Genomic DNA, 19,469 nt, shown 5'->3' with positions numbered 1-19,469 from the left:
TTGAGGCATTAATATCAGCAGCTAATTTCCCCCCTCTGTCCTCACTTTCCCCTAACTAATGAACTCTTCAAAATTCATAAATTATTATTATTTTGTCATATGTTACACTGTCCAACATCTCCACCCCCACCCTCTTTTCTGCTGTCCATCGCCAATGGAGGAGGCTATACGTAGATTATAGTAATCAGTTCCCCCTTACAACCCCACATTCCCTCCACCCTCCAGGCGTCACCATTCTCATACGGTCCTGAAGAAGTCATCTGTCCTGGATTTCCTGGCTTTCCAGTTGCTATCTACACCACTGTACATCCTCTAATCTAATTAAGTGCTACTTTTGTGCTCAGTCCTAACCAGAATTTATCACAGATCATCCGTGACTCAAATCAACATGTTTAAAAATGAGTTTAAATTTACTTCTTTCTTTCATGGCCATGTAGCAAGCGAGAGGCTCAGAAGTGGGCAAAATTTGGATTCTGTCCAGAAACAGTGTGTATGGTCCAGAAAGGATGGACTAAATTATTTTTTAACTGATTGTCTTTTTTAGCAAAGGACATACCCTTGGCCCTCCTTCTCTTCTATCTTAAAATGTTAACACATTTTAAAAGAGCCATATTGATAATAATGTTTCTCTTAAATTTGCAGAGTGCTGACTCAATGAATGTCTCCAAGCAGGATTCCAGTTTTGCTTCCGTGAGTGAATTTGTACTCCTAGGTTTCTCCTTTGAGTGGCAGATCCAGAGCCTCTTGTTCTCCCTCTTTACCACAACCTACGTTATGACCATAACAGGAAACAGTGCTATTCTCTGTGCAGTGTGGTGTGACCAGAGACTTCACACGCCCATGTACATATTCCTGGGGAATTTCTCCTTCCTAGAGATCTGGTATGTCTCTTCGACAGTCCCCAAGATGCTGGTCAACTTTCTCTCAGAGACAAAAACTATTTCCTTTGCTGGTTGCTTCCTCCAATTTTATTTCTTTTTCTCTTTGGGCATATCTGAAAGCTTCCTTTTGGCTGTCATGGCTTTTGATCGGTACCTTGCTATCTGTCGCCCCTTACACTACCCCAATATCATGACTGGGTATCTCTGTGCTAAACTAGTCACTGTCTGCTGGGTTTGTGGGTTTCTGTGGTTCCTGATCCCCATTGTTCTCATGTCTCAGATGCCCTTCTGTGGCCCAAACATCATTGACCATGTTGTGTGTGATCCAGGACCACTGTTTGCATTGGCATGTACCTCTGCACCAAGGATCCAATTGCTTTGCTATACTCTCACCTCCTTAGTTATCTTTGGCAACTTCTTCTTCATCCTTGGAACTTATACTCTTGTCTTGGTATCTGTGTTTCGTGTACCTTCAGCCACTGGAAGACATAAAGCCTTCTCAACATGTGGATCTCATTTGGCCGTGGTATCACTGTACTATGGCTCCCTGATGGTCATGTATGTGAGCCCAGGACTCGGACATTCTGCTGGGATGCAGAAAGTTGCAACATTGTTCTATGCTATGGTGGCCCCGCTCTTCAACCCCCTCATCTACAGCCTCCGGAATAAGGACATGAAAGCAGCCCTGAGGAAAGTTGTGGGGCTTTCTAGCACAAGCTAGGGCAGACTACTGGATTCCTCCATCATTAGGTCAGTATAGTCTTACACTAAATAATCAGAATTTCCTGATTCTCCAAAGTTTGAAATAATGATATTGTAGCCTTTGATACTGATTTGTTTGCGTTATTGACTTCCACATCTATAAGATCCTTAGGAGACCTACTTGTTTGAATGGTTAACAGTTTAGGTCCACCTGTGGGTCTATAGAAAAAAAAATGATGCTTCCTGCTTCCAAAATGATTTACATCCCTGGAAACACATAGGGGAAATTCTACTCTGTCTTATAGAATCTTTATGAGTTGAAGTATACTCGATGGCAGCAGGTTTTGGGGTTACATGGAACCATTTACAATGATAAAATAGATTGTGTAGGTCAATGGAACTACCGAGTTCCTCTTTCACACTTCAACTGTGTATTAGCTAAGGAACAGTTAGGTGCTTTTTTGTGTTGATACTTTTCATATGGTTTATATATGATAAATGTTTCTTACTTCTACTTGAAAACAAATTTATAAAGCAAAAAGATCTATCAAAGTATAATGTTTGTGTGTTTTGTTGATTTAAAATAAAGGAAGAAAAGCCTTTCTCTTATCTGCTATTTTTATATTTCATCATTGCCTTTAAAGAAACTCTCAGAAAGAATTTTTCCCAAGATTTCTATGACCTAGTAGTCTAGCTATATGATATCCATCTACATGTTGGTTTCTTTCCATATTACATCACTGTAGTCTCCTAAATGCACACTTTTATTCCATCTATATAGTACCTGTAAAAGTATTTCAAAATACAAGATTAAGTTATTTTCTTTTCACCTAAATAAAATATCTTCTCCTAAGAGCTGGAGAGGAAACTGGCTCACTTGAACTCAAATTAGTAGCATTAAATGTGCTGCTGAATAATAGCAGATTTCTCATTATTATTTGTTGCTGAATCATATTATGATTACACTTAGACTCTTATTAAGACAGCATCCCAAATTCAACTTCTCTAACACAACACTTTAACTACATTTTTTACTTAATATGATTTTAAATTTATTTTCTTGTTTATAATTAGCATTATAAAATACCTTTATTTTCTTCTTTATAATTATCAGTATAAAATGATATCCAATTGTGTAAATTTCATGTGTTTGGGTGAAAATGCAAGGAGAGTTTTCCTGCAAGGACAGTTTTCCTTGCAAGTAGCTTGAGGTACTTTGTGAAGCATATTAAAAATCAGAATTTTCAGGAGGTGGATTAAGATAGAAAGAGATATTTCACTACTAGACCAAAATGACCACTAACAGAATCGGCATTTAAATTCAGAGATAAAATTACTGAACATTCCCACATCCTCCTGCCATGTACTACCAATCCTTTTGTTGGCTATTAAAGTTGTTTCCACTTGTTGTATATTTTAAAAATAAATTTATATAGGTTTCATGAAGAATCGCCATGACGATATTTTGGATATCTAAATTAGTGCTTATCATCTAATCCAAAATCAGAAATCTCCTGAAAGGTCTAAATGCAATTATTTTAATGTGCATGTAATAATTTTCCTTTTACCATTTTTATCTTATAACACTTTCCTGGGAAAGAAATGGCTTATTTATTTAAAAAGCAGAAATGTACTTATGAGTTTGGTCATGGACAGCCTGGTGAGAAATTGTTGAGTCTTTGGGTAAATCTTACTTATCAGAGTCCAGCCAGGGATCTGTCACTTACAGTCTATTGAGAAGGTTTCCTAGCACTCTGACCCCTTCCCAAGACATGAGGTCAGACCAGTAGAGCTCAACAATAGGTATCAATAAACTCATAGACTGACCTAAGAACAATTCATTGGTTCTCTTGACATGTTGCTATTCAATACTGACCCTCAAGAAGAACTCACTAAAGACACAAGAGCAATAACGAGTGTGGTAAAGAAAACATATTGAACCTGAATAATAGAAAGAATATTGTCTGGGGTCTTAAAGGCTTGTCTTAAAACAAGTCGCTATCTAAGTGAGACATAAACTACCCATGGAATATGCACACCAGCCAGGATGTGACAAGGAGTGTTAACAGTAAAATGCAATTCTAAAGGAAGAGTCCAAATTGTGAACACCCAGTGTGCAGAAAGCTGTGGGTGACAGTGGAAGTGCAAAATGCACGTGTAGGGTTCCCAGGGGAATAAGTCTTCATGAACCCCTCTGAATCTTGTCTTGCAGTATAAAAAGCCTTGCTATCAAACACAGGGAATCATAAAGTTGATTATGGCAGATTTAGTTAGATTGAAATTATCACTTTAAAAATCATTTTACTGGGGCCTCGTACAACTCCTATCACAATCCATACATACATCCATAGTGTCAGACACATTTGTACATTTATTGCCATGACCATTTTCAAAACATTTGCCTTCTACTAGAAGATTTGGTATCAGCTTCTCATTTTTTTGTTGCTTTACTTCCCCCACCATCATGAAGCCTTGATAATTTACTCTTTTTTTTCATGTCTTACCCGGATCTACGTCTACCTTCACCCACTTTTCTGTTCTCAATCCCCTTTGGAAGGGGTTAAATGTGGATCAAAATTATCATTTGTTCTCTTTGACACATTTTAAATTGTTGCAGTTTTTCATATTTTCTGTCTTCTTTGTGATTAAGGTTTTCTCTCTTTTGCCATTATTATTATAGGAGTGGAGTTATTTCTTTCTCTCTGTTGTATATTATTTTCTATATATGAATTCCATATGAGAGAATCGATAGAGATTGTAACTGGATAATACTTACCTAAGGGCATGGCACGAGAGTTTCGGGAAAAGGGAGAGCTAAAAATAAAGAGCATGAGAAGAAGTAAATGTTCAGTCATTGATTGTAAGATGATTTCACACCCTTCCGCATATATTGAATTTCATAATATGTAAATTATAGCAGTAAAATATTTTTTAAATGAATAAGTATTCAAGACAGGCAATATTTCCACCATAATCTCAAATGTATCTCTCTTGAGTTATTAAATTAGGACATTTTTGCAACAATTGCCTTTTTGGTTGTGACTTCTCATAAACCTATAATATAGATTTATGAGAAAATTTATAATATTCTTAAAATAATAAGCTAAGAACAGCTCCAGCACTGGAGACACAGTGCGGGAATTGTGCCGAGTCGGGCCCCTACCACACTAGGGGGTTACAGGAGGGAGCACAACAGAGCAGCAAGGGGCGCAGAGCCACAAATTCCCCAAGGAATACCGAAAACAGACTTTGGACTGTGGGGCGTGGGCTTGGCATTGCATTAGACGTGATCAGAAAACAATCATCAGGGTCAGCAGACAGGCCTTTGACTATTTATAGGATATTTTCCCTCTGTTTTTAAATGTCTATCTGTATATGCAGGATACATAATACCGAGGGGGGGATACGGATGTTTTCAGGGGATATAGGAGAGGCGGAGGTATGGTAAAAGTAGCAGGGACCAACAAATCCATGGATAAGGGGTAAAGAGAGATCTGACATGGAAGGGAAGAGGACATAGAATGATGGTGGGGCTCAATCAAGTACAATGTAGGGGAGAGCAATATGGAGAGTTGATTGAAGGTACCGCATGATGCTGGGACATGTGGAAAGTAAAAGGAAATAAAGACAAGAACAAGGAGGCAACAGACAAGTACAGAGGCATAAACATAAGCATGCACATATGTAAATATTTTAATACATAACAATTGGGATATAGGCCTATGTACATATATTTATATGTTATTGATTAAGGTAGCAACAGACATTGGGCCTCCACTCAAGTCTTCCCTCAATGTAAGAACAATTTGTTTTTATAACCTGGCATTCTGTGATGCTCACCTTCCTTACACGATTGCTGAAGACAAAATATATACAAAAGCAAATATGGTGAAGAAAACTTATGGTGTTGGCCTATTATAGGATGGAACATCTGGGGTCTTAAAGGCTCAAATGTAAAAGGTGGTCATCTACCAGGGAAGCAATAAAGACTACATGGAAGAAGCACACCAACCCCTGTGATCACAAGGTGTCGTCAGGATCAGATATCAGGCATCAGAACACCCAAAATAAATAACCATTGCAATGTAAACTCGGTGAGGCGGGGTCAGAAAGGAGACCCAAAGCCCTTCTGTAGACAATTGACCATTCCTCTCACAGAAGACTCACAAGGAAAGGCCTAGCAAGCCAAGGTGCACACAGTACTGATGAAACACACAACATTCCTCTGGTTCTTTAATGCTTCCTCCTCCCCACCACTATCATGATCCTACTTCTATCCTACAAATCTGGCAAGACCATAGTGTACATACTGGTACCTATAAGAGATTTTGACACGCAGAATCCAGGACAGATAAATCTCTCAGTACCAATAATGAAAGTAGTGATACCATGTGAGTAGGAGGAAGGTGTGGGGACAGAGTGGGGAAAGGGGGAACCTAACATGGTGATCGATTTACAACACATACACACACAAAGGAGGATGAACAACTGAAAGGTGGGTGAAGGGAGACAGCAGAGAGTGTAAAATATGAAAAATAAAAATAATTAAAAAACTATCAAGGGTTGATGAGGGAGGGAGTGTGGGGGATGGAAGGAATAAAAAGGAGCTGATACCAAGGGCTCAAGTAGAAAGAAAATGTTTTGGAAATGATAAAATAACATAACTACAAATGATGTGTGCATTGTTATAAGAACTGTAAGAGCCACAATAAAAATGATTTGTTAATTTTTTTAATAGAGCTAAGATCATGGTTTAAATTATAAAACCAAAACCCAATAGTAAAGAAAGTGAATTCCAACAAGCCCTCCTTTATAGGGTGTCCAAGGCTGACAGCCTTAATTGAACCAGACATCCTCATCTTCCTCCCTTGGAGGCTGGTAGGTTTGAACCATCATCCTTGAAGTTAGCAGTTCAACACTTACCTGGCAGAGACATCAAAGCTCCAATATATTACCATGGGACCCTAAATGCCTTAAACTAAAAATAGAAGGGACATTAACCCATGAAGGTAGATTCTCCTCTTAGTGGCTACTAGTCCTGTTAGTTGGGCAGTCACATGGCCCACTAACTCACATTAACCAATTGACTTAAATAGTAAAATTCCCTGTGTTTTTCCTTTATAAATAAAGAATTCTGCCTAGCTAAGACTCCCGGTGGCACAACCTTAAAGTATTCTGCTGCTTCCTAATAGAAGAACAATGCATTTTTGCCACATAACCCTGACTGGTTCTCACCCTCATGGAGAGATCGCTGAAGACATGGGCACCATAGCAGAGTGTGGTGAAAAAAGCAGATGGTGCTACATACACACGGAGGAAGCACACTAGCCTGTGGGATCCAAAAAAGCTTATAGGATGCAAATCCGCAGAAAGAAATAGTACTACTGTCTAAATCCTAAATCCCCAGTTTGCTGAAAGCTAAGGAAGATAGTGGTAGCCCAAAAACCTTTTCCAGAGTCCCTACATGGGAGGAGACTCTGGTGAATCCTGTGTGATTGGACAGGGCCGTAAGCGGGCGGATGTCAGACAAAGAACGCTGTGAGTGGACCATAGTGCTGCCCTTAGTCTGGAATGCAGCATCGGGAAATTTGATCTCCTTATGGAGTCATGTGAAATTATTCTACATTTTTTCTTTCCTATGTATTTTTTTTAGTTTTCATTTTATTCAGGGCTCTTACAGCTCTTATTACAATTCATACACATATCCATGGTGTCACATACATTTGTACATATTTTGTCATCATCCTTTTCAACACATTTTCTTTCTACTTGAGCCCTTGGTATCAGCTCCTCTTTTTTCTCCTCCCTCCCACACACCTCCTCTCCACATCCCTTTAATAATTTATAAATATTTTTCCATGTCTTACACCGACTGCTGTCTCATTTCCTCCACTTTTCTGCTGTCTGTCCCTGAGAGGGGCGCCATATGTCAATCATTGTGATTGGTTCCCGCTACCTCCCCCCATTCCCTTATTCACCTAGTATCGCTGAGTCTCTTATTGGTTCTGAGGGATTTATCGGTTCTGTATTCCCCATGTTGCAAGCCCTATCTGCACCAGCATACATGTTCTGGTGTAGCCAGATTTGTATGATAGAATTGGGGTTATGGTAGTGCGTGGGGAGGAAGCATTAAAGAACTAGAGGAAGGTTGTGTTTCATTGGTGCTTACTGCACCCTGACTGGCTTGTCTCTTCCTTGTGTCCCTTCTGACAGGGGGTGTCCAATTGAGAGTGATGAGTTTTGGGTCTCCACTCTGCTCTCTTCCTCATTCCTATTGACATGGTTTTATTTGTTTTTCATTTTGTTTTTGGTTTTGCATGCCTGATACCTGATCCCATTGACACCTCATCATCACACAGGCTGGTGTGCTTCTTCCATGTGGGCTTGGTTGTTTTTCAGCTAGATGGCCGCTTGTTCACCTTCAAGCCTTTAAGACCCCAGACACTATCTCTTTTGATAGCCGCACACCATCAGCTTTCTACGCCACATTTGCTTATGCACCCAATTCTCTTCAGCGATCCTATCATGGAGGTGTGCAGCCAATGATATGATTTTTTGTCTTTGATGCCTGATAACTGATCCCTTCGGGACCACTCGATCACACAGGCTGGTGTGTTCTTCCATGTGGGCTTGGTTGCTTCTGAGCTAGATGGCCACTTGTTTACCTTCAAGCCTTTAAGACCCGAGACATTATATCTTTTGATAGCCAGGCACCATCAGCTTGCTTTACCACAGTTGCTTATACATCCATTTTGTCTTCAGCAATGGTGTCTGGTAGAGTGAACATCACAGAGTGCCGTGTTAATAGAAGAAGTTCTCTTGCACTAGGGAGTAGGAGAGTGGAAGCCAAAGTCCATCTGCTACTGTAATACTTTATAAAAAATATATGTACATAGATCTGTTTCCCTGTCATTAAATACAAATATATTTACATACAAACATGACTGTATTTAAACCTGTATAAAAGTCCTTTGCCTCCCCATTCTTTCCTCTATTTCCTTTTAATTTCCTCCTGTCCCACTATTGTGTTGTCTTTATTACAATTTTGGTAATTCCTCTCTGCTACATTGCCATTGATCAAGCCCCCAAGCTTCCTGTGCCTTTGTAGCCATCAATTTTAAATCACTTATTCTTCCCTTGTCCCTGAATTTGTTGGCACGTCCTTCCTTTTCCCCCACCTCCCACACTCCCATGTGCCCACAGAATTCTCAGTCCCATGGTTCTCTCTTCCGGACTGTTCATCCCGCTGGTCTTGTCCAGACAGACTTGAATAGCCAATAATCCACCCAAAAACAAAGAAAACAAACATCTCCCCCCAAACTAAAATAAATCAACAACAACTAATACAACAAAACAAAGAAAGAAAGAAAGAAAGAAAGAAAGAAAAACCAAAAGGGCCTCAGAGAGTTGCAGGTCTGTCCATTGACCTTTATGAGTGCTTTCCAGTGGAGTCCGCTGGGGTGCCATGGGCTGGCCTGAAAGCCCACTTTGGCATTGCTCAGGGGCTGCATTGCTTTGCTCCCCTTGCTCCTTCGCTGTGCACCCAGACCGTTTGATCACAGTGCGATGAGGTCAGATCAGGTACATCTACCACACTGTGTCCCCAGTGCTGTCTCCCTTAGCGCTATGTGTCCATGGGGAATGTCATCCTGTCCTGTGATGAGGCAGGCCCTATGATCCTCTGTACATTGGCTGGTCTAGGCTGGAAAATTATCCACTCTCTCCTTCTCTCTTCACTTGCTCCTGATCACACCCCCCCCACTATCTGAGCTGCAGTTTCAGTGTAGTCTCCTGAAGTGCATCCCTCTGGGGTGGGGGGAAGGTGGTGCCCACCTAGTTGGGATCAAAGGTCACACTGCAGACCTCTCTATTCAGTCTCTGCTTCATGCCTGTAGTTGCATTCATGTCTTGGCGTGCCAGTTGGTTGGTTAGTGCCCTGTTCCCCGGCTACCACTGTCCCTCTCTCTTTTTACCCCCTCCTCATTAGTTGGCTGCCATAGCTATCCCTGGGTTGCATTTGGCACCCTCCATACTACATGGACAAAACCCTGGGAAAGCATGTATATAGAAGCTTTTGCCATATGTCATTTTTTCTTTTGTTCATTCCTTTTTTCTTGTTGTTTCCCTTAGCAGACTCATGTTATACTTTTGCTTTTTGATTGGCTTACTTCCCATAGCATAATTTCCCCCAGTTCATCCTATGCAGCAATATGATTCGTGGGTTCATTACAGCTTTTTAGCGATGCATAGTACTCCATTGTGTGTATGCACAAGTGATATTTAATCCATTCATCCATTGATGGAAACTTGGGTTGTTTCCACATCCTTGCAATTGTGAACTATGCAGAGATGAACACTGGAGCACAGATGTCTGGCTGTGGATTGTTCCTGGTCTCTTATGGTATATGTCAATTAGAGGGATTACATTGTCATATGGTAACTCAATTTCTATCTGTTTTAGATATCACCAAATCAATTTCCATAATGGCTGTACATACTTACATGTCCCGCAGCAGTGAATGAGAGATCCTGTGTCTCAAGAGCTGCTCCAAAACACGTTACTTTCTGATTCTTTGAATTGCGCTATGTTTGAGAGTGCTAGATGGTATCTCAGTGACGTTTTCATTTGCATTTCTTTATGGGTAGGAACATTGAATGTGGAGCATTTCCTCATATGTTCATTGGACATTTGGAATTCTGCCCTTGAGAAACTTATCTTCAGGTACTTCACCCACCTCCTCAGTGGCCAGTTGTTTTTGTGTTTTGTTTTGTTTTGTTTCTTGTTGTAGGTTAGCAGAGTACTATAGATTTTAGACACAAGGCCTTGGTCTGATGTGTCATAACAAAGGATGTTTGCCCAGTCTGTGGTCTCTCTTACTACTCTCTTGGTGAATTCTTTCAAAGTACACAGGTGTTCTGTCTTCAGCAAACCCCACTTGTTCATGTGTGTCTCCGTTGTGCTTGTGTCCTTCCTTATTTCTGAATACTGATTTCTTCCCTGTGGCAAAGTTCTCAAGTTGGTCTCAATGATGGCCCCAGTAGTTTGGGGTTTTGCCTCAAGATCTGTGATCTGCCTTGAGTTTACTGTTGTGCATGGAGTGGAGTAAGGGTTTTGCTTCATTTTTCTACAGGTAGATATCCATTTTATCGAGCACCATTATTGAAAGGGGCATCCGCATCCCATTTGATATTATTTGGGCCCCTGTCGAAGATAAGCTGCCTATAAGCTGAAGATTTTATTCGTGGGTTTTCAGTTCTTTTCCATTGCTCTGAGTATCTATCATTATACCAGCACCACAGTGCTTTGAACATTGCGGCTGTATAAGGGGTGCTAAAGTCAGGTAAAACTAGTCTTCCAACTTTGTCCTTATTCTTGAGGAGTTCACTGCTAAATCTGAGTTTCTTCCCTCTCCATATGAGTTGATAAGCAGTTTTTCCAATTATTTGAAGAAACATGATGCTATTTGGGTGGTCATAGCATTGAACTTACACAGTGCCTTGGACACAACTGACATCTTCACTATATTGAGTCTTCACTTATTCTTCCATTTCTTGAGGTCACTCTTGGTTTCTTTTAAGAGTGTTCTGTAGTTTTCCTCATGCATATCTGTTGAGTTTTCAGTCAGGTATATCCCTAGATATTTCAATTTGTGCTTGGTTATGGTGAAGGGTACTACCTTTTTGATCCCCTTGGTCTTGTCCAGTGTATAAAGCAGTCCAATGACTTTTTTTGTTCATCTTGTGACATTCCTCTATCAATTCTAGTATTGCTCTAGTGGGGCTTTTAGCATTTTGCATATAAAAATTGTTAATACAATCTTCTTTCTCTTACATCAAGGTCTGTATCAGTTTGGATGGTCATTTTCTATGGATTCTTATTGGTTGTCTGGCCTAGCCTTGTATATTAACAGTGTAGGCACACCGGGCCGGGGGAATTATGAAGACAGTAGCAATATGGATGCTTATCTAGGGACACAGGAGGGGAGGAGACAGGAAGGAAGGTGTCAAAAGGAAAGGAGAAAAATTCCAACATTGACTGTGCTGAAGATTACTACCCTTCTTCCTATGCCTAAATTGTTTAATTCTTGGTTGTGTTCATTATAACTAAAGTAGAAAAAATATCTAGTTAGGGAAGAGGCAAAAATAAAAGTCGAAAGTTCCAACAGACTTTGTGTGTGGAATGGGAGGGACAAGTGAGGGAGGGACACCTTCCATGCCAATGCCCTGCTTTGATCCAGAAAGAGTTTCCCTTTTGTTTTTTCAAGTCTAAAAAACACCAACAATTAAAGAGTTGGAGGTACCAACTTCTGAAAACTCTTATCCTGGAAATCAATTGTCCTTAAGCCTCCCACCAGCCTGTTACTTTCTGTTCCCTCCTCACCCTTGTTCAAGATCCTCTTCCCTGAAGGCAGATGGCTGAATCCTTAGAGAGGTTTCAAGTTTTTCTGTAGCAGATTCTGCTCAACCTGCCTCTCCACTGGACCCTTCTAGCCCCTCATCTGCCACTCAAACTCAGAGGCTCTCGTTTCTACATTTGCCTCTGCCTTGTATGCTAAAGAAAAGCTGGTGTGCAGAATGGCCCACAGAACCCAACATTCATGAGAGCTTCAATGCCTGTGGATGCTACTCTGAAATTCTTAACAATTGTGCCTTTGAATTTGTGGTTGATAAGTGAAGTCTGATGGGACAACGGGGTACAAGACAGATGCTGGGAATCTCCTGGCTCCTCCCTGCTTCCTGAGGGGGTCCACTACCTCAAGCATGGTGCCTCACCCAGCACCCCCATAACTGTCCCCAACCTGAGCACCCTCCTTTCTGTGGGGCCCTGAGCAGAGGCACAAGAAGAGATAGGACCATGCATGCACCCATGGTGTCCCAGGGAAAGTATGGGAGCACTACCCTGACGTGGGCAGCATATTAGAGGAGGACTCCACACAAGCCCCTCATCCAACTTCTACTGCTGTCCCCAGCAAGAATCTTCCACCACCATGGTCCTTTACTGGGTCCTAAAAAGTATGCACTCTGCCCTGTCTGGAATAGGGGATTCTCCATACTACTTTCACCCAGGGATTTTTATCCCAGTAATTTTACCTCTGTATTCAAATGACTGAGATGGTTTGGAATTTTAAATGGAATCTCATCATTAATGCTACAATTTAAACACATCTCTAAAACATTGCTAGAGAAAGTTCTACTAAAATGTGACCCAATCACCACTACCTCCATTAATAAATAAATAAATATATTCATGTTGAAGGTTCACAGTTCAAAACCACCAGGCACTCCTCCAGAGAATGATGGGGCACCTAACAAAAACAAGAGCAACCCGTCTATAAAAGTCTTTTCTCATTTCTCCAAATGTTGTTATCAACGTCCTACAATGGCCTAGTCCTCACTCAACATTTCCCTCACCTGGCTCTCAACACTACACCTCTGCCTCCTCCAACCCAAAAACAGGGACTTCAATTATTTCTCAATTTCACTTCTGGACTTTTGATGGCAGAGCATATTACAGTTCCTCAAACTGTATATTTTCAATAGTCCTTAGGATCCTGATTTGCAAACAATGGAGCCACAAAATATCACCTGGACCCTTATTCCTCATGAGTATTAAATCATTAAACTTTTAAGGTTTGGTAGGCTATCGAGGCCCAGTCCCGGGTGACTATGTGATGGAGACAGGGCATGCTTAAGTGCTGTGCACTAATAAAGCTCTACTGGGCAGGAGGCAGCTCCTTTAGGAATTGGATCCTCATCATCTTAATTTTTAAAATGGTTGAGGCTCTTGACATCATGTGCCAACCTCCTTTCATTGCATAATTTTTAATGAAGTTTTCATAATGCTCCTAATTTAGAATATTTAAAATAGACGTCCATGTTACTTGCTGAAGTGCAAACAGCTTCCGCATCACCATTTCAAATGACACCTGAGAAGAGATGGGTGGACAGTAGGTTGGAGGAAGAAATATTTTTGAAAATTCTGTGTTTGTGCTCAGAACCTAAGTACTCAGGGTTTCTGGCATTTATATCACTAAATATCACCAAACACACACAAAAATCTTCACCAAACTCCCACACTTGATACCACATATCTTTTCCATGAAATGGGAAATGAAGGGCATTTATTCATGACTAAAAAAGGATTGGATTCCATGACCCAGATTCAATCATGTGAATTTTGTTTCATTTTTCACTAGCACATCAGGAAGACCATTCCTGGGTATTTAGAGATCAAGTGCCATTTAAAATAGAAATGAAGAGTCTTGTTTCATTATTCATAAATTTTCTTTAAATGTGGAAGGTTAATCATAAATGTAAGACCTTTGTTGTACACAGAAGCTATTGCCACATCACAACCCTCATGGTCAATGTTGGTAAGTAACATATACAATTACATTTGTATGATGCTGATGGCAACAACAAGCAGTTTTACTTTAAAGGAATGCCAATTTACTCCAAAAGATACCTGCATCCTTTGCATCTTTTTAGGACATAAGACAGACCTTGAATGAGACACACATAGTCATAATGTACCTAAAACCTCCTTTCCTAGTTCAATTGCATGATAAGATGGCTCTAGGTGAAAAGCTAATGCATTTATTAAGTGCTAATTTTGTGCTCAGTCCTAGCCAGAAATCATCCCTAACCCAAACCAACACACTTACAAAATGAGTTTAACTTTGCTTCTTTCTTCCATGGCCATGTAGCAAGAGAGAGGCTCAGAAGTAGCAAAAGTTGGTTTCTGTCCAGACACATGGTATGTGGTCAAGAAAGGGTAGACTAAATTATGATTTAACCAGAAAGTCTTTTTTTGCAAATGACATGTCCTTGACCCTCCTTCTCTTGATCCTTAAAACGTTAACATATTTTAAGAACCATATTGATAATTATGTTTCTCTTAAATTTGCAGAGTACTGACACAATGAATGTCTCCAAGCAGGATTCCAGTTTTGCTTCCGTGAGTGAATTTGTACTCCTAGGTTTCTCCTTTGAGTGGCAGATCCAGAGCCTCATGTTCTCACTCTTTACCACAACCTACGTTATGACCATAACAGGAAACGGTGCTATTCTCTGTGCAGTATGGTGTGACCAGAGACTTCACACACCCATGTACATATTCCTGGGGAATTTCTCCTTCCTGGAGATCTGGTATGTCTCTTCGACAGTCCCAAAGATGCTGGTCAACTTTCTCTCACAGACAAAAATTATTTCCTTTGCCAGTTGCTTCCTCCAATTCTATTTCTTTTTCTCTTTGGGCACATCTGAATGCTTCCTTTTGGCTGTCATGGCTTTTGATCGGTACCTTGCTATCTGTCGCCCCTTGCACTACCCTAATATCATGACTGGGTATCTCTGTGCTCAACTAGTCACTGTCTGCTGGGTTTGTGGGTTTCTGTGGTTCCTTATCCCCATTGTTCTCATGTCTCAGATGCCCTTCTGTGGCCCAAACATCATTGACCATGTTGTGTGTGATCCAGGACCACTGTTTGCATTGGCATGTACCTCTGCACCAAGGATCCAATTGCTTTGCTATACTCTCAGCTCATTGGTTATCTTTGGTAACTTCTTCTTCATCCTTGGGTCCTATACTCTTGTCCTAGTAGCTGTGTTTCGTGTACCTTCAGCCACTGGAAGACGTAAAGCCTTCTCAACATGTGGATCTCATTTGGCCGTGGTGTCACTGTTCTATGGCTCCCTGATGGTCATGTATGTGAGCCCAGGACTCGGACATTCTGCTGGGAGGCAGAAAGTTGCAACACTGTTCTATGCTATGGTGACCCCGCTCTTCAACCCTCTCATCTACAGCCTCCGGAATAAGGACATGAAAGCAGCCCTGAGGAAAGTTGTGGGGCTTTCTAGCACAAGGTAGGACAGACTACATGATTCCTTCATGATTAGGTCAGTATAGTCTTACACTAAATAATCAGAAATGCCTGATTTCCCAAAGTTTGAAATAATCATATTGTATCTATTGACACTGATTTGACTACTTTATTGACTTCCTCATCTATAAGATCCTTAGGAGCCCTAATTGTTTGGGGAGTTAGCAATTTATTTCCACCAGTGGGTCTATAGGACAAAAATGAGGCTTCCTGCTCCCATAATGATTTACACCCCTGGAAACACGAAGGGGCAGTTCTACTCCATCGTATAGAATCCTTATGAGTTGAAGTAAACTCGATGGCAGTAGACTTGGGGATGGTTACATGGAACCATTTACAATGATAAAATAGATTGTAGGTCAATGAAACCATTGTGTTCCTTTTTGACACTTCAACTGTGCATTAGCTACGGAGTAGTTAGGTCCTTTTTTGTTTTGATATTTTTCATATGGCTTATGTATGATAAAATCCTTACATTCTACTTGACAACTTGAATTTATAAATCAAGGATCTAAAAAAAGTATAACTTTGTTGGTTTTGTTTGTTTAAAATAAAAGAATAAAACACTTTCTCTTTTCTAATTGTTGTTTTTATATTTGGTCATTACCTATAAAGAAACCTTTATAAAGCAATTTACCCAAAATGTCTGTGACACAATAGGCTAACATAATGACATCCATTGATATGCTGTTTTCTTTTCATTTTACATCATTGTAGTCTCCTAAATGTAAATTTTTCTTCCATTTTAAAGCACCAGAAATAGTTTTTTAAAATATAGGATTTTCATTATTTTCTTATTCACCTAAATGAAATATCTCCTCCTAAGAAGTGGAGAGGAAAATGGCTCACTTGAAGACATATATTAGCATTAAATATGTTGCTGAAAACTACCATGTTCTCTCATTGTTATTTGTTGCTGAACAGTATTACAACTACAGTATGATGTTCTTAAAACAGCACCCAGAATTCAATCACCCTAACACAACTCTAGCTTTAACTATAACTTTTTACTCAATATGGTGTCTATTTTATTTTCTTGTATGAAAAACGTTGTTATTATCATTTAAAACTCTATTGACTTGTGAATTTCCATGTCTTTAGATGGAAACACAAAGACAGTTTTCCTATAAGGACAGTTTTTCTTGCAAGTCGCTTGCGGTAGTTTGTGAAGCATATTAAGAAACCATTTGTAGGAGGAGGATTATGGAAATAAGAGATATTTCATTACTAGACAAAAATAACCACTTAGAGAATCAATACTCAAATTCAGAGATAAGATTACTAAACACTCCCACATCCTTCTGCCGTCTACCACCAATCCTTTTGTTAGCTATTAAGGTTGTTTCCACTTGTTTTATATTAAAAAAAGAATTTATATAGACTTCATAGGGAATTGCCATGATGATATTTTGGATGTCAAAATTAGTGCTTATCATCTAATCCAAAATCAGAACTCTCCTGAAAGATCAAACTGCAATTATTATAATATCTATATAATAATTTTCCTTTTACCATTTTTGTCTTATAACAATATCTGGGGAAAGAAATGGCTTATTCTTTCAAAAGGCAGAAATGTAATTGTGAGTTTGGTCATGGACAGCCAGGTGAGAAATTGTTAAGTCTATTGGTTAATCTTACTTTTCAGAGTTCACCCAGGAGTCTGTCACTTACAGTGTATTGAGAAGGTTTCCTAGCCCTCTGACCCCTTCCCAAGACATGAAGTCAGATCAGTAGAGCTCAAGAATGGGTAGTCAATAATCCCATAGCCCTTACCTAAGAACAATTCATTAGTTCTCATGACATGGTCCTGCTCAATACTCACCCTCAGAAAGAACTCACTAAAGATATAAGTGCTATAACGAGTGTGGTAAAGAAGTCAGATTGACCTTGCCTATCAGAGAGGATATTGTCTGACATCTTAAAGGCTTGTCTTAAAACAAGTCGCCATCTAAGTGAGCCATCTAAGTCCCCATGGAAGATGCACACCAGCCAGGATGTGCCAAGGAGTGTTAACAGTAAAATGCAAATCTAAAGGAAGAGTCTAAATTGTGAACACCCAGTGTGCAGAAAGCTGTGGGGGACAGTGGAAGTGCAGAATCCACGTGTAGGGTCCCCAGAGGAATAAGCCTTGATGACTTCCCTCTGAACCTTGTCCTGGGGTGTAAATATCCTTGCTATCCGACACAGAGCATCAAAAAGTTGATTATGGAAGATGTGATTAGGTTTAAATGATCACTTTTCTAAAATCATTTTATTGGGGGCTCATACAAGTCTTATCACAGTCCATAAGCCATAGTATCAAGCACATTGTACATTTGTTGCTATTTTCATTTTCAAAACAGTTTCTTTCTGCTAGAGCCCTTGGTATCAGCTTCTCATTTTTTGTTGCTCTCCCTCCCTAATGAACCCTTGATTATTTATAATTTTTTTCATATCTTCCAGTGACCGATATCTCCCTTCACCCATTTTTCTGTTGTCCATTCCCATGGGAGGAGTTTATATGTAGATCAAAATTATCATATGTTCTCTGCTTTGACACATTTTATGTTGTAGTTTTTAATATTTTCTTTTTCGTTGTGATTAAGGTTCTTCTCTGTTTTGTCATTATTCTTGGATGAGTGGATTTCTTTCTTTCATCGTTCTATTGTATATGATTTTCTGTATATGAAATCCATATGGGTGAATCTATAGAGACAGCAACTGGATTAATAATTACCTAAGGGCATGGCATTGGAGTGGAATGGGGAGCTAAAAGCAAAGAGTATGAGAGAGAAGAAAATGTTCTGTAATTGATGGTAGGATGATTGCACAACTCTTCCTCATATGTTAAATTTCATAGTATGTGAATTATAGACACTTAAAATATTTTTAAAAGTAGTCAAGACAGGGGATATTTCCACCAAAATCTCATATGTATCTCTCTTGAGTTACTGAATTAGGGCATCTTTGCAGCAACTAGTTTTTTACTTGTTTCTTCTCATAAATCCATAATATAGATTTATAATTTACTGAAAATAATAAGAGCTAAGAAGAGGAGTGCCAGCACCAGAGATACTGTGGGGGAATTATGCCCAGTCTTACCCCCACCACACTAGGGCATTACAGGAAGGGAGCACAACAGAGAAACAAGGGGAGCAAAGGAACTTATTCCCCACGGAATACTTAAAACAGACTTCTGGCTCAAGGGTCAGGGCTTGCCACTGCATCAGACTCAATCAGAACATATTCATAAGGGTTAGAGGATATACCTGGATGTATTCATAGGCTATTCTTTCATTCTCTCTCTCTCTCTCTCTCTCTCTCTCTCTCTCTCTCTCTCTCTCTCTCTCTCTCTCCTCTCTTCCATGTCTATCTATATAAGGTAGGCAGCATAAATAATGTGGAGTAGAAAACAAAGGAACTGCTGACTCTGGGGGACAAAGGAAATGAGGAGGTATGGGGAAAGGAGCAGGGAACCAATAAACCCAGGGACAAGGGAACGACAAGAGATCTAAAATTGATGGTGAGGAGGGCATAGAATGCCTGGTGGGATCAGTCAAGTGCAATGTGGCTGATGCAATTTACAGAAAGCTGAATGAAGGTAGAACATGATAGTGGGACATGTGGAAAATAAAAGGAAATAAAGACAAGAACTAGTAAACAATAGTCAAGTATCGAGGTATAAACATAGGCATGTACATATGTAAATATATTAATATATAACAATTGGGATATAAGTCTATGTACATATATTTATATGTTAGGTATTAAGGTAGCAGAGAGACATTGGGCCTCTACTCCAGGACTCCCTCAACACAAGAACAATGTGTTCTAATAACCTGTCACTCTGTGATGTTCATCTTCCCTACATGATCCCTGAAGACAAAATGTGTGCATAAGCAAATATGGTGAAGAAAGCTTAGGGTGGCTGCCTATTAGAAGATAGAACATCTGGGGTCTTAAATGCTTAAAGTGAAACAGGTGGCTAACTAGCAGGGGAAAAAACAAAGCCCACATGGAAGAA

General features: G+C 39.8%; 2 protein-coding genes across 2 annotated transcripts; both read left to right on the top strand.

Moving 5' to 3' along the window:
* Window positions 1-621: 621 nt before the first annotated feature.
* LOC142425758 (olfactory receptor 11H12-like) lies at window positions 622-1,602 on the top strand. Its single transcript, XM_075531104.1, has one exon. The coding sequence runs from the start codon at window positions 622-624 to the stop codon at window positions 1,600-1,602; it is 981 nt and encodes a 326-aa protein (XP_075387219.1).
* Window positions 1,603-13,836: 12,234 nt separating this feature from the next.
* LOC142425626 (olfactory receptor 11H12-like) lies at window positions 13,837-15,453 on the top strand. Its single transcript, XM_075530932.1, has 2 exons — window positions 13,837-13,848; window positions 14,524-15,453. Exons 1-2 carry the CDS (start codon window positions 13,837-13,839, stop codon window positions 15,451-15,453), a joined length of 942 nt encoding a protein of 313 aa, XP_075387047.1.
* The last annotated feature ends 4,016 nt before the right edge of the window (window positions 15,454-19,469 follow it).

The sequence above is a fragment of the Tenrec ecaudatus genome, chromosome 14 (assembly GCF_050624435.1).
Source record: "Tenrec ecaudatus isolate mTenEca1 chromosome 14, mTenEca1.hap1, whole genome shotgun sequence".
Taxonomy (NCBI): Eukaryota; Metazoa; Chordata; class Mammalia; order Afrosoricida; family Tenrecidae; genus Tenrec; species Tenrec ecaudatus.
Note: the sequence above shows the minus strand (reverse complement) of the source record. Positions and strands in the feature narration are given on the sequence as shown.